The 16,297-nt window shown below is 38.7% G+C and overlaps 1 protein-coding gene across 3 annotated transcripts in view; it reads right to left on the reverse strand.

Annotated features, from left to right (window-relative positions):
- Positions 1–1,147: 1,147 nt before the first annotated feature.
- Positions 1,148–16,297, reverse strand: part of map3k10 (mitogen-activated protein kinase kinase kinase 10) — a 45,024-nt gene continuing 29,874 nt past the window's right edge. For 2 of the 3 annotated variants that reach the window (XM_061781968.1, XM_061781967.1), the window contains 8 exons: positions 15,962–16,137; positions 15,574–15,820; positions 13,906–14,028; positions 12,401–12,539; positions 10,645–10,757; positions 10,260–10,564; positions 6,174–6,714; positions 1,148–4,438 (listed from right to left, as the gene is read on the reverse strand). In XM_061781968.1, the coding sequence (XP_061637952.1) occupies positions 4,038–4,438; positions 6,174–6,714; positions 10,260–10,564; positions 10,645–10,757; positions 12,401–12,539; positions 13,906–14,028; positions 15,574–15,820; positions 15,962–16,137 (2,045 nt within the window). In that variant the 3' untranslated portion in view covers positions 1,148–4,037. The remainder of the gene's footprint in view (positions 4,439–6,173; positions 6,715–10,259; positions 10,565–10,644; positions 10,758–12,400; positions 12,540–13,905; positions 14,029–15,573; positions 15,821–15,961; positions 16,138–16,297) is intronic. The other variant, XM_061781969.1, reaches the window with a different exon arrangement.

The raw sequence follows: 16,297 nt of genomic DNA on the forward strand, positions 1-16,297 counted from the left end.
GGTTTTCAAACTCGGGATTTCTAGCCACGGGTGGCGTGTCAAATTGGGGAATCATGCCAGGTTTGACATGTCGCCTTCATTGTGCTCACTTTGGTCTTTGCGGGGACATTTTGGCTGTGTGTTTGTGCGTGCGTGCGTGTGTGTGTGTGTGTGTGTGTGTGTGGTGGACTTTCTCTTCTTTTCCATTCCCAGGCAGGCTCAATCATCCCTCGCTCTCTCTTTTTTTTTGTGCCTTTTTTGTGTCTTTGCCTTTGCTGGCGTCGCCATGGCAGTGAGCAGGTTGCTAGGCAACTGGCTGGTGTCCAGAAGGACGTTTGATTGGTGGTCGCAGGGCACGTGGCACTTGGTGGTGAGCCTATATCGTCATGCAGGTTTCAAATGAGGGTTTTGAGATGGGTTGAAGGTTTAAATTAGGGCGTCAAGGCTTTTAAATGAGAATTGCAAGGATTCCAATTAAGGGTTTCAAGTTATGGTTTCAAACTGGGGTGAGAGTTCCAAATTTAGGTTTCAAACACATGTTACATTTTCAGACAGGATTAGGGTTTCAAATTAGGGTTTCAAGCCTTGGTTAGGGTTTCAAATTAGGGATGGGGTTTTAAATGATGGTTTTCAAATTAGGCCTTCGAATTGGCGTTAGGGTTTCAAGCCACGATGAAGGTTTCAAATTGGGGTTAGGGTTTCAAACAAGGTCTTCAAATTAGGGTTTGAAACCTGGCTTAGGGTTCCAAATTGGATTTCAAACTGGTGTTGGTGTTGAAAAACTTTGGTTAGGGTTTTGAAGTAAGGGTTCAAAACCTGGGTTAGGCTTTCAAATTGAGGTTTCACACTGGGGTTAGGATTTCAAATTTGTGTTACAGTTTTAAGCCTGGGTTCCGGTTTCAAAGTAGTATTTAAAGCCTGGGTTAGCGTTAGTCATATTTTGTATCATTCAGATTAATATGTAAACAAGAGTCCTTCATATTCCTGCATGAATGCAAACTCATTCTGTTTTCATGCTAACTAATGGCAATAGGAAAGATCCACAATACTGCGCCTGGGGGGGAGGAGGATAAAAAAACAACAACAATCGGAAAACATGACATCATAGTGCACACTGGTGACATCTAGACGACTCTTTGCGGTACTACACAGAATGCTCACTGTCAGAGACGGATTCAAATCACTTTTATTATTATTGTGGCAGTCTGCACCATTCAGTCTAACGAACACATTTATTATGGAGACTGAGGCTCTTACTTTTTATTCGGCTCTCAACCAAGCATTCTTCACATGACGCACGTTATTCCTCATTTGTTGTTGTATTAACAAATATGTACACGGGAAAAAAATGATTGTAACAATAATTCCCAGTAATAACAATTAATTTCATCATAATAAATATTCATGAGCACAAGGAGGTCACAGCCCCATACATAACAACACACGCACATACGCACACACACCAACACTCCCGTATTTGCACAGCAGTGTAACAAGTCCAAAGTGATTTGTCAGCTTCAAGTGGCCCATCAACGAGGCTCTTAAAGTGCCACTGGGACTGAGAAGGTACCAAGGGGGATACCAAGGGGTGGGATGTGGTAAGGTGGGGATCCAAGCGGTCCCGTGTGAACGTGAGGTTGATGTTGTGTGTTGCATTTGTCTTGAAAGGTCATCCGGAGGGAGAGAGAGAGAGAGAGAGAGAGAGAACGGTGTTTGAGCGATCCATGTATACGAATGGACCGACAGATGCGCTATGCGACAAACAAGCACCATGTGGTCGGTCGTTGCGATGCAGAGAAGAAAACTTATTTCATGGTGAATTGATTGGATACATGTACAAGTGCCAGCTTACGACTTCCTTAAGACTTTGAATTTGTCAAAATGGGCAATCACGGTTGCCCTAAAGGGTCAAAAATGCAATGTCATAGGACTTCCTTCTGTAGAAGTCATATTAACAGGGAAGTTTTTAAAAACTAAGGAGGAGTATCAGGGCCACAGTGGAAAAAAAGAAATGATAGAGTAAATCGGAATTTGTCCGAGAAATAAAGTTGTAATATTAGTTGTAATGTTACCGATCACGTTAAAATTAGCGATTTGATTGTCAATTTTTTTGTACTTTTAAGTCTTTTTTCCCTTGTGAAATGATGCTTATTATGTTTGTTTGTTTTTTTAAATTTTATGATTAAAACATTCCCCAAATAATATTCAGGTGTTTAATTCCTGTACTGTAAAAATGATTCCTTTTTTCTTGTAATTTTATGTTTTCTGTCCCTCGTGATAAACGTTTTCCCAACAAATTTTACAGCAAGCACATTGGTAATTTGTATTGATTTGATGACAGTAAGTTAAGATGACTTCTGCAATTATGCTATTAGGCTAATGATAATACCAATTTTTGTAAAATAAATTACATCTTTACTCATATAATTCAAACATTTCTTGTGGAATTGTGTATTTTTTCTCTCATAAAATGTTGTCTTCATTCATATAAAACATTTTCATCTTGTAAAAACTAAGAATATTTTCCCCAAAATATGTTTGTAAAATTAATATTACACCGTTATCCTTGTAAAATTACTAACTTTTATTTCTAAAAATATTACAAATGTATTCTCCTAAAATGAAGACATTTATCTCATGAAATGACTTAATATTTTGACTTTATGTTGCTAATTCTCATTTGTTTTTATTGAATTTACTAAATCTTACTTTTTCCAAAATAATACAACTATATTCTTGCAGATTTATGGCTTTTGTCTCATAAAATTTCAAATTGTATTCTAGCAAAACTTTACTCTTGTTTAAATTTGGACTCTTTCTCATATTATTATGATTTTATGGTCATAAATTTACCTTGTTTTCTCTTAATCTTACAAATTAATTTGTTTCAATACATCATATTTTCTCTCTTTATTGCTATATAATTGTAATATTACGACTTTATCCTCGGAAAAATACAAATCTCAAAATATTTGGACTTTCCTTTTTTTCCAATAAGATAATATTCTCTGTAATATTCACGCTTTTTATCTGATAAAATTAGGACTGGTAAAATTCAGACTTTTTCTCATAATATGATGACCTTATTTTTATAACATTTAACATAACAAATATAGTCTTCTAAAATTTAGAAACAATTCTTAAGAAACTATGATTGTTCTTGTGACATTTTGACTTCATTGTCATCATTCTAGGATTATTTTCCTCTTATCGTTGTGGCCCTAATATCCTTTGTCAAAACCAACAGTATTGAGCCACTGAGAAGTAATCAAAGTTGAGCTCCAATTTTGACATAGAGGGAATGCTATTATATGAAATATTGAAAGATTTGCTGACTGTTTGTACTTGGACCAGTATTGCACATTTTTTCGAATACAAGTTTGCTTCTTTTTTCGAATGCTATTACATAAAAGAGGACCTCCGTTGATGAATAAAAGTGCAAACAATATGATCGAGGATGAATATCAAATATGATCCAATTCCAAAATCTGATGAAAACTCCAATTTTGGTAAAAACAAGTATCCCGAAGAAGTAATTATTGCCTTATGAATTACCAAAATATAAATCCCTCCGATTTGTTTGCAGCCATAAAACTTCAAATCGCTCTCCTGCTAAACCCCGAAATGGAGTTAGCCCACTCTAGCTCTTAGGGGCTCGACTGTGTTTATCTCCAATAGTATACAGTGAATAACTTACTTTTCACATTATTGCATGACATAAGGGGGAGAAAATAACTCAGATTTTGCTTCATAATGTAACAAGTCCATTGGCGAAGGTGATTGTAGGAAGCGACACCACGTGGCTGAAGGAACAATTCAATGTATATTATTTTGTGGGAATGATGCAAGCAGACCGCAGGAAACAGATGCATTGTGGTAAGTAAGTTGTGGTCGGAATGGCTTTCTTGAGGCGTCTCAATGGTGGTCGAGTTAGTCGGGAGAATGGTGGGTGGTCTTCACACCTTTTTTAGGATGCCCAGCAGAAGGAATGGCTTCCGGTAAGTGTCGTTTTTGCACGCTCGAGGCCGTCGGTTGCGGTACAAAAGGCGGAATCCTCACTACGTGTACTGCTGCCCGCAGAGGGCGGCGGGCTGCATCTTGGTGCACAGAGGTACCGTGTGGTCCAAATTCTGCCCCTCCACGTCCATGTCCATCAGGTTGGGCCGCGAGTCGCCGACGACGCCGTCCCCCGATCCCCGGGGGCTGTCGCAGCCGCTGCCCGGCGACGAGCTCAGGGTCCTGGACAGGGAGCCCAGCCTCCACTGGTCGGCACGCGCCCGGGCCGGAGCGGGCCGGGGACGGGCGGTGAATTCCAGCGTCTTGGGTCGCTCGAGGGGGCTGATGAGGCAGAGGGGGGCCGGCTCGGGGACGGGCGGAGCGGGGGCCTTACGGCGCTGGGGGAGAGGGAAGATGGCCGAGGGGTCCGGGAGGCGAGGGATGTCCGGGGTGTCCAGCACACCTGCACCAGCACAAATCAAGTCATGTTTTCAGAATATTTTTGTAAAATATATCATGTTTTTATTTAATGTAAATCACTAAGTTTAAAAGATGTTATTAAATGTTTTTTTTCCCCAAAATAAAACCACATTGATTGCATTAAATTAAGCTAACAATGTAACTTGTCAACATGTCAAAATGTTGCTGTGGTGACTTTTTTTTTACACTTTTTCTTGTTCTATTAAAACAGTCTCTGAAATGTCAAACTTTGGATTTGAAACATTTTGAATTCTTTCTAATAAAATGCCAACTTAATTCTCATAAAATTACAATTGAATGCTTATAAAATTTAAACTTTCTTCTAATAATATTACCATTGTATGCTCACAGAATTTTGACTTGTTTTAATGTAATGTTATTCTCATATAATTACTGGGGTATTCTTGTAACTACGACTTTATATTCATAAGATATTCCAGCTTCATTCTTGTAAAATTACCATTTTATGCTCATAAAATATACATTTTGTTCTAATAATAATAAAAACCTATGCTCACAAAATGATCATCTCATTTAATTACTTGTTTATTTGTGTAACTGATTGATTGAATCCTCTAATTATTACAATTATAATGTAACTAATACAAAAAATACAATTACAATATTGATACTGCAATAAATTAAGCCTTTTAATTTAAAAAAAGGCTTAATTTTAGCACTATGACAATTTTATGCTCATAAAATTTGAATTTAACTTACTAAAACTTTTTCCAGTACTATTATCAATCTATATATGTATTCTCGTATAATTATTATAAATATAATTATCATTTCTCGTGTAATACAGATTACTATTGTAACTGTGTGATTTAATACTCACCTTATTGTTAAAATTAAAATTAAAATGTAATTAAATTAATTCTAAAATATATATATCATTAAAGAATTTGTTTCAACAAATAGTTTTGTTTCTATTTATATTACATTTTAATTCACCTAAATTTTAACTTTTTTACAATAATATTAACATTCCAGGATCATAAAGTTATAACTTTATTTAATATTATATCTTTACGCTCATATAATTACTAGTTTACTCTTTTAACCGTGTCATTTAATCCCCTATTTATTATTTAGAAAATTTAAATTAAAATGTGATGAAATTAATTCCCCCAAATATATAATTAAAAGATTAATGCTGCAATAAATGAAATGAATAATAATAATAATAATAATAATATAATAATACTTTTTCTACTATTAAAATGCTATGTTAATAAAATGAATCAAACAGACTTAAAAATTAATGTTGCAAGAAATTTAAAAAGAAAGCCCTTGAATAATATGACAGCATTACTCTCATAAAAATATGACTTAGTGGTAATGAAATGATGACTTTTTTCCTGTTCATTTTACAAATGTATTGTGAACGAAATTACTATTAAGTACAATATTCTTGACATATAATGTTTAAAGAGTAAAAAATGTAGCTAAATTAATATTAAGAAATATAACTAAATAGTATGGATTTTGCAATAAAGAAATGTTGATTTTAATTACAATTTCATAAATTCTTTTGTTTTAGTGCGAGGATAAGAATGCAGACCTTGTTCCTTTCATTTGCTCTAATTATGGTATTATGGTTCTGTAGTCTCGTCTAATAAAGGCTTAACACTTGTGGCCTGACAGTATTTATCCCCCCCCCCCTGCCCAAAAAAAATAAATAAATAAATAAATAATAAAAATCAATCCTCAACCTTGTGTCCTACTTTTGTTGGCTCTGAGGACGGGTTCCCCCGGCGGAGGGGGCATGGGCATGCTTCCATCAGACGGCGTCCTACGGTGAAGTACAGTTTGCGCCCGGGGTCGTATGGCGCCGTCGGACGGGGTGCGTCTGTGCCCTCTGTTGACCGCCATGACCGCGGAAACGTGGGTGGGTGTGAGCGACTGATTGGGCTCCTTTTTGAAACTCTCTGTCCGCAAGTCCAACAGCGGGTTGAGGGAGGAGCCCGCCGGGGGGGGCGCCTGAGTTCTGGCCGGCGTCAACGGGTAGTCGTCCGGGTCGGAAGGGAGGAGGGACCTGGTGGAGTTGCAGTCCGACAGCGAGGACAAGGAAAGGAGCGTCACGGACGGGGAAGGGTCCAGAGAGGGGAGCGTGGAGTCGTGATGTCGGGATAGGGACAAGGACAGGTTTCTGCTGGGGGGGGACGTGCTCCGGCGGAAACGTCCCGTGCGTTGGAAAAGACTTTCTTTCTTCTTCCGCTGCTCCTCTCTCATTTCCTGCTCGTCTTGACTCACCTGACAAGCACAACAACAACACGTCACCGTCACATTCTGCACAAACATGGCTGTATATTCTGCATATACACTTGGACGATCGCATCCAATACAATCAAGAATTATAGATTTGTTTCCTGTAAATATTTTTTTTCAGTTTGTTACTCACTATTATTATTATTATTATTATTATTATTATTTCCACCATTATTAAAATTTGCATCATTACCACTAGTGGTACGCAAAAGAACCGCTATCAAAGTACAGTTCAGTTGTATTTACCTTTTAAGTTCAATACTTTTGCATGTAATATTTAAGAACTGTTTGTGTTAATACACATTTAAAAGAAAAAAAAAGGCAAAAACACACTGATGAATACAAAAAGTACCTCTTTTTTTTCAAAAAATATTTGTATTTATATTTTATGTAGTTCCAATATGTGAATGTTCACCATCATTTAACAGGAACATCCTTGACAAATTTCTTGCCCTTTTTTTTTTTTAAAGGTGAATTTGGGAAGGAAGTTGTATGTTTTTCTTACGTTGGTGTTTTTGTGAACGATTACAATCATTCTTAATAATAGATTACATTTTAAAAAAAACAGTTTTAATTATTGCCTTTCATGTTTCAAAAATAGCCAGATTGAAATACAAAAAAATCCTAATTCATATCAAAATCGAAAAATTAAAGAAAAATCTAATCAATTCAAACAAATAATAAACAAATTAACAAGCCAACACTGACAATGCCTCATTTCCTTTTTGAAGGATTTTTTTAAATGTAAATCTTTTTGTTTGATCGGTTTTCATGACATCTTCAATGTGTGGATTCTCACCAAAATTGAGTAACCAAATATATTTTCTTCATTGGTGATTAAAAAAATACGTTTTTTTAATTTTCAGATTTTTTGTATTATATTTTGGATGATTTTTCATAGTGTCATCAATGTGTATTATCACCAAAGTGCAACTGGGTATGAAGTCTGGCCTATCAATTAAAAAAAAAAAAAAAAAAACTACAACACAGGTTTAATTATATTACACTCCGGCCAGGGAACAAATAAACAAATCATTTTTAAAATGTTGACGTAGATTTTGCAAAAAAATGTCATGTTTTTTGTGATTCGTATTCCCAACATTGGAGTTGCACACTAAACAAATGAGAAAATAGACAAACCCCCAAACACATCATACATCATCTCCGGGATTTACATTAAAAAAGATGTTTTTATTATTTATCTTGAATGATTTTTGATGACCTCATCAAGGTTCTTAGTGGAAACATAAGGATGTCTTGCACACATACACACACAAAATCTCACATGGATGAATACAAAACTCACTGGACATAGGAAAACAACAATCTTATTTGTACTGGTTTCATACAGAATGTTTAATTATATACAGTGGCTATAAAAAAATCTACACACCCCTGTTCAAATGGCAGGTTTTTGTGATATAAACAAATGAGAACAAGCTAAATCATATTACAACTTTTTCCAAAATCAATGTGACCTTTAACCTGTACAACTCAATTGAAAAAAAAAAAAAAATCTATTCGAGAGGGGACCGGAAAATAAACAAATGAAATAATGCGGTTGCACAAGTGTGCACACCCTCTTAACTGGGGCGTGGCTGTCTTCAGAATTAACCAATCACATTCAAACTCATGTTAAATGGGAGTCAGTACACACCTGCCGCCACTTAAAATTCCGGTGATTAACCCGAAATAAAATTTCAGCTGTCCACCACCAGGCTTCACTGTAGTATGGTGTTCTTTTGGTGATGAGCGGTCTTGTGTTTGTGCCAAACATACCTTTATAGCCAAAGAGTTCAACTTTGGTTTCATCAGACTATAACAGATTTTGCCAAATGTGTTGGGGAGATTTCAAAGTCTTGGATGTTTCCCTTTATAATATAAGGCTTCCTTCTTGCCACTCTACCCCATAGCCCAGACATATTAAGAAGACGATAGACTGCTCCTACATTGTTGTTGTCGGCCTCTTGGCACCCTCCCTGACCAGTTTTCTTCTCGTCTTTTCATCAATTTTGGAGGGACGTCCAGTTCTTGGTAGTGTCACTGTTATGCCATATTTTCTCCACTTGATTATGACCGTCTTCACTGTGTTCCATGTAGAGGTGGGTAGAGTAGCCAAATATTGTACTCAAGTAAGAGTAGTTACTTGAAAATAATGTGACTCAAGCCAAAGTAAATAGTCCGTCCAAAAGTTAGATGAGAAAGAGTAAAAAGTAAAAAGTGAAAAAACTACTCAAGTACTGGGTAAATGGTAAGTAACTTCTTCTTTTATAAAACAGAGCATGGAGTCAAAAAAAATAAAAAACAACTAAATAAAAAGTGAATGTGCAAATTCTTATATTGCCGTGTGTGTGTGTGTGTGTGTGTGTGTGTGCATGCATGAAGTGTGCGTGTGTGTGAGTGAGATTAGCATGTACCCCAAAAGATGCACGTTTTACAGTTATTTACGACCACAAAATAGGGCTAATGTGTTTTCTCAAGTTAGAAGTGGGCTGTGATAGCCACGTTTGGGCAGACGGTGTCAAACAAATACTACAACGCATGAAAGCTGTTGTGTTTCTTCATCTGAAATGTAAACACAGTCGCACGCCGTTGCCTTCAATGGGAACGACGACCTTCCCAACATGGCCAGCACGTAGACACGGCGGTCGATTAGCCGGGCTGGAGTGTCCATTGTTCATATCTATACCCGAGAAGCCCAGTAGAAGACTTTGTGTGCGGTCATATGGTTGCCTTGTGTCGTTTGATTGGTGAACTGGAGTCAAAAGTCACTAGCGGCTACATTGGATTGGAGCAAACAGCGCCCAATGCGGAGGTCATAGTCTAAATAGATAAATCGCACGCCCAAAAAAACTCATAAATAAGCAATTATTGATAAAAAATAAAATAAAAACGAGATCATTGTAACAGAGTAAAAGTACCATTTCTTCTTAACATAAATACTCGAGTAAAAGTCAAAAGTATCCTGCATTAAAACTACTCTGATAGGTACAATTTATCCAAAGTGCTACTTGAGTAAATTTAATGTTCCTACCCACCTTTGGTTCCATGGTGTATTGTATTTAATTCTTTTGTACGCTTCTCCTGACTAATACTGTTGAACAATGAGATCCCTCTGATGGTGTGGAAGCTCTCTATGGACCACGGCTTGTGTTGACTACCAAAATGTCCGGAAAAGCCTCCAAGAACAGCTGAACTTTATTTGGAGTAAATATGAGGCACTTTAAATGGTTGCAGGTGTGTGCTAGCTCCCATTTAACATGAGTTTGAATGTGATTAATGTCCGGTTAATTTAGAAGGCAGCTACGTCTCCAAATTATAAAAGGATGTGCACAATATTATTTCAGTTGTTTATTTTCATTTCCGCTCTTAAAAATATGTAATTTATTTCACTTGCATAGGTTATACGTCACGTTAATGGCGAAAAACGTTTTGAAATGATTTTCTGTTGATATCCCAAAAACCGGGCATTTGAACAGGGAGTGGAGACTTTTTATGTCCACTGTATGAGTGCTGTGTATATTTCCCACCTGCAGTCTGCCCAGCTGCAGCAGGTCTTGACCTAGACCCACCGAGGCCAGCAGCGAGGCGCAACCCAACAGCAGCAAGTCGCTCTTCTTCCTCTGGCTGAAGCGTCTCAGCGAGTCCTGATGGCCCAGCGCTGTCGCCGCGCCCACAGAACCCTGAGTGGAGCTGGCGCCAGAACTGACGGTGAAGTTGGCCGTGCCGGACCCCAGGGTGCTCCACAAGGACCCCGAGTCGTCGGCCACCCCGTTGCTGCTGGTCTCTGATGGCTGCAGGGAACCCGGCGACTCCTCCAACTCGCAGCACTCCTCTGAGGGACAAAATGGAGGGTGTGAGGGCAAGGGAGGCACAAAATGGAGGATGTGAGTTGTAGTGAAAGAAGCGTCTCACCCATCTCGCTGAGGCTGGAGAAGCCCACCGCCATGGGCGCATGTTTGGGGGACTTCCCTAGGTTTGGTGCACTGGACGACCACACTTTGCAGCCCTCGCTTAGTGATTTCAATCTGAAAAAGGGCAAAGAAAAATCATAGCTCAAAAACAATTTATTCATTTGAATTTGATCACAATATACAAATAGAGAGGGACTTCTTAGATTTTTCTAGACACACTTCAAGGGACAACTGCTCTGGAAATATTGTAACAATGTTGATGTGTTGAATAGAATTGAATTGAATGGATAGATAAATTAGAAATACATAATGTTTAATAAGTGTCATACATAATTCCAAATATATTACAATTTTCAAATCCCACGGAAGCCTTATAAAAGCCTTAAAAAAAATCATGTTGATGTATTTTGCAGGCAATACATTGTTAAGATTAATACATTGGTAATATATAATAAAGTTTAGTGTGCCTTATACATCATTTTAAAAGATAATTCAAGTCAATATTCTAATTAAGCCATGATTTAAAAAAATAAAACAATTCTCGTCTTGATCTGTTCAAGGCCAATAGTAACAAAAAATAAAATAATAAAATAAAATAAATAGATGAATAATTAGGAAATAAATAATGTTTAATGCGTGTCCTATATTATTCAAAATAGAATTCAAAATCCTAATTAAGTCTAAAAATTTTGATATACGTAAATATAAAAATAGATTTAAATAAATTACATATTGTGATATATAATAACAATGTTTAATGTGTGTCATACATCAATTCAAAGATAATACAATTCAAAAGCATTAGTCCAAAATGTTTTAAAGTAATATGTTGGGTTTTTTTTACACTACATGCAGTAGAATAAAAAAAATGCCGGGTATAAAAAAACAGTGTGATTGCAACTTTCAGCTTCTCCATGATTTAAGTAATTTATTTCAGCTAATATATATGTGTTAATTGAACCGTTGAAGAGAAACTGAGAAAATGTGTGAACATATACAATCTATATTAATAAACATACTGATATGCAGTTCTTAATCAGTTATTTAACCAATCAGGGGATGTGCTAGACCTCTTAGTTTTCCCTGAACTTTTGATTTTTCAATTTACCAAGACATTTGGAGTGCCTCCAACTCCATCCATCCATCCATTATCTGAGCCACTTATCCTCACAAGGGTCACGGGTGCGCTGGAGCCTATCCCAGCTATCATCGGGCAGGAGGCGGGGTACACCCTGAACTGGTCGGCAGCCAATCGCAGGGCACACATAAACAAACAACCATTCGCACTCACATTCACACCTACGGGCAATTTAGAGTCTTCAATTAACCTACCATGCATGTTTTGGGGATGTGGGAGGAAACCGGAGTGCCTGGGGAAAACCCACGCAGGCACGGGGAGAACATGCAAACTCCACACAGGCGGGCCTGGGGATTGAACCCCGGTCCTCAGAACTGTGAGGCAGACGCTCTAACCAGTCGGTCACCGTGCCGCCTGCCTCCAACTCTTTAATTTTAAAAATAATTATCCAAAAAATGGGTGTAACTACAAACTGCATAGCAACAAACCCTTTTTTATATTTTGTCATATAATTTCTCATTCCTTTGAATTCCAATAAATTCCTATTGAAAGTCTTTTTTGCATCTATACTTCCATGCGAAAGAAGAGGATTAGAGGATCACATGGTGTGGAAGAAGAGATTATTATTATTTTTTCTATTTTGACATCCAGTGGGCGTAACAAGCGCGCGTCGACATACTTGTCCTCGCCCCCGACCCTCTCTCTCTGCTGGGTCGAGCTGGGCCCCCACGTGCGTCCTTTCTTCTTGCCGGCCGACACGTCTTCCTTCTTGCACACTGCGCTGCGGCCCCACGTCTTGCTGACGTCACTCGGGGTCACTGTCTCACACACACAAACACAGGAGACACTTAAAACACAACCGTGTGGGGTATGTGGCCAAGTTCTTCGCATGAAACCGTCGCATCTTAAACACCATTGTGCAACCAAACAAACAGTACTTAAGGACAAACCAGTGGATTTTTTCCCCCAGAAAACATTCAGTTGTATTTAACTTTTAAGTAAAATACATTTGCATTTAGCCTTTGAGAACTGTTTGGTTTATACTTTTATTTTGGTATAATTGTTATTTAATGTATTTTATGCGCAATATCTTTTTATGGACTCAATATTTAAGTGCAGTAGAGTTGTTTTCATTTTTCTAGATTTAAGCGGAGTGTGAATGTTTAAACTGTGCATAATGTTACAGTGGCATAAACCTTTTTTGAAAATCAAGTACAGTACTTTTTATTTACCAGTAAACGCTGACCCACGGGCCGGCATCGGCTGCGAGCGGACTTAGACTTCACGAAGCCGCATCCCAGCTGGTGGTGTCCACCACCGAGAAGCTACATGAGCCGTCCCTTTGCGGGCCGCAGCTCCCCTTCGAAGAGATCATCCGCCCCATTACTTAAGCATATTGTAACAGTAGCACTTTGGTAGTGTACTAGTGAGTTTCTCTCAAGTGGAAAGTTGTGGGTGAAAAAACATCACACCGAGAGAGAATAACGATTCGGACTCCACGTTACAACAATACATTCCATTAGTCCAAAAATTAAATAATGAAATCGGTCCACTCCATACAAATACAGACATTAATGCAATAATAAATCATCTGACATACTGTACTTCCCTCTCTTCAAATGAAATGTCCACATTTCATTTGAGAACACTCCAGAGGAAAAGAAACGAAGGATTGCCATGCCTTGAGATTATTAACCGTGATGAAACCGAACCGTGAGATATAGCTATCATTACATCCCTACTTATGATAAGCAGTATCGATAATGGAATCGGAATCGCTCACTCCTTATCACTTCCCATCCATAAGTACAGCTGTAGTTAACTTTTAAGTACAATACACTTTAAGAACGGTTTGGTTGTAAAAGAAAATTTGTAACAAACTTGAACTTTTATGTACCACACATTTGAACTGAATCGTTAAGTAGTTTTTTTTGTATTTTCTTATATTTAAGTGCAGTGTTAATGTTCAAACTGTACATGCAGGGGATTATAATAATATTAAATATAGTTCCTTAGGAATAAAAGCTCTGCCTCATTTTTGTTATCAATACTTAGACCTACTACGGTACTGTATTTACACTGAATTCAGTTGGCATGTATTTTTTAAATTGGTACTTAGTGTAAAACATTTGTGCACTGCTGCTCTATAAGATGTATGCAGTGTGGATATGGATATGGTCTCACGTCGTATGGCTCGGAGTCGAGGAATGACACCCGGGCTGGCGGGCGGCGTGGTGCTTTCGCTTCCCTGCATCTTCCTCTTGTCCACGCTGGGGGACGCCTGCACTGTGATCTTATGCTCGAAGCCTTCAAGGACATCAACAACCATCAACAAAAATGTCAAATGTCACATGTATTTTTTTTTTTTTTTTCAAAAAACATGTCAGCAGTGTGAGATCAGACTACAAGACAAATCTGGTCTATCACGATTGCACTGTCAGACTACTACAATAAAATCCTGTATTGCGATACCACCACATCCCGTCTTTTACAATCACTGGGCTTCATCTGGTCAACGTAAACGCGACCAGATACACTCGTTACCATGGCGACTACAACAACTATTGATCGCGTCGCGTCTATGATAAGAACAAAATGGGAAAAAACGTGGTGGTGGTCACCAATGCTCAGGACAGGACTTTCATTCAAGGCTTGCTTGAGGTAGGTTTACGTACTTTTAATGCGATACGGCTCGCAAGCAGGCAACAAAACGTTATGTAGCCTAGCAAGCTAGTGCTAGCACTAACGGTTGGACATAAACATGCCGGCTTTCTGTCGAATCATGCTCTAAAGTTTTGGTGTGTGTGAAGTAATTTAATTACAATAAGGTAATTTAATGACAGTAAATTAGCACCCATTGCTTCTGTCATGTTGTAAGTTTGGTTTGACTTGACTGATTAGAATACACGATCTGACTAGAGCAGTGATTGCCAACCTTCATGGAGCGAAGGCACATATTTTACAATTTAAAAACTTTACGGCACACCAACAAACAAAAATGACACAAAAAATACATTAATTACTGTACATACTTCCTGCAATCTAAGAGAAGACCAATCATTTGTTCTGTCTGTCACTATGCGTCACTGGCACAAATAGATCAACAAAGATACATTATTTATTGTAAATGTAATTTTTTGAGCAATTAAGTAAAATTTGATAATTTCCCATGATACACTAATGTGCCACGGCACACTGGTTGGGAATCACTGGACTAGAGATTACTTTTGAAGATACTCAGTATACAGTACACAAGTATATACAGTTAATGAACAAGTCATTTAAATAGACACATTGCTCCATCTTGTGACCGGATCGGTGATTGGTTATCGTTTTTTTAAACTCGCTGATTGGTAATCGGCACCAAAAATCCTAATCGTGTAAGGCCTATTTTATATTATCTAAATATATAAATATATATATTTAATTCATCCATCCAACCATTTGTATACCGCTAATCCTGTCCAGGGTCGTGGGTGACGTGGAGTCTATCCAAGCTGACATGGGGCAAAAGGCAGACTTTGGTCGCCAGTCAGTCATGGGGGTGATATAGAGACAGACACACATTCAAGAAAAATGCTTTAAAAAGTTATTCTAGGGATCATCATGTCGGCACCTAAAAGGCACACGTGTGTTGTGTTAATGTACAATGTATGTCGAAGTTACGGCAATTCATGACGTATTGTAGTAGGTTGGGGGTTTTACGCTGAAAAGCTGGGAATTTATTTTGGGGGCGGCAATAACTCACCTGGGGGCAAAATGGCAAAGAAAAATGGAAAGTAGTTCTCAGTATAATAAATCCAAAAGAAACATTGTTGCGTCTGTAGGGGTATAATACTTGGTTGCACCCACCAGAGGGCAGGCTGATGCTGTTGCCGTCCCTGCACAGCTTCAGCAGCCTGCTCTTCTTAAAGTGCCCCTTCCTCTTCTTCACGCTGGGCTTCTCCTGGTACATCTGGTGGATGATGATGTTGAGCTCGCGCTCCACGATGTCGATCTCGCGCTCGGCCAGCTCCTGCTCTCGCCTCCTCAGCTGCTCCTCCTGCTCTCGCTGCTCCTCGGCCGCCCGGGCCAGCGCCTCCTCCCAAGACCTCAGCTCCTGGGAAGAGAGACAGGAGTGCCTTTTTTAGCGCCTCTTCCGACACCTCCGCCCACCGCATGTTGCTAAGGTGATCCACGTTTGCAGAAACAGCCCTCAGTCACGTACTGACAAATGAGATTTGGGGGGTGGGGTTCGCACCTTCTCTTTGGCCCGCAGCTCGTCGAACATCTGCTGGATCTCCAGCCTCCAGTCTTCCTGCAAGGAGTGGAAGGACTCCAGGGGCATCTGGAACATGGCTGACTGCTCGATGGCCAGTAACCGCCGATGGATGAAAGTGAAGGAGGGCCTGCTGTGTGGGTTCGGACTCCAGCACTCTTGGAGACAACACACATGCACGGCAACATTAGCTCATGGCAGAGGGGTTCAAACTTGTCTTTATCTTGGTTGCCCACTGGGGGATGGATATAACGGTGAAGCCACATACAGTGCCGTAAAAAAGTACTGTACATGCCCCCCTTCCCGAGTTCTGTTTTG

This window comes from Phyllopteryx taeniolatus, chromosome 8 (assembly GCF_024500385.1).
Source record: "Phyllopteryx taeniolatus isolate TA_2022b chromosome 8, UOR_Ptae_1.2, whole genome shotgun sequence".
Lineage (NCBI taxonomy): Eukaryota > Metazoa > Chordata > Actinopteri > Syngnathiformes > Syngnathidae > Phyllopteryx > Phyllopteryx taeniolatus.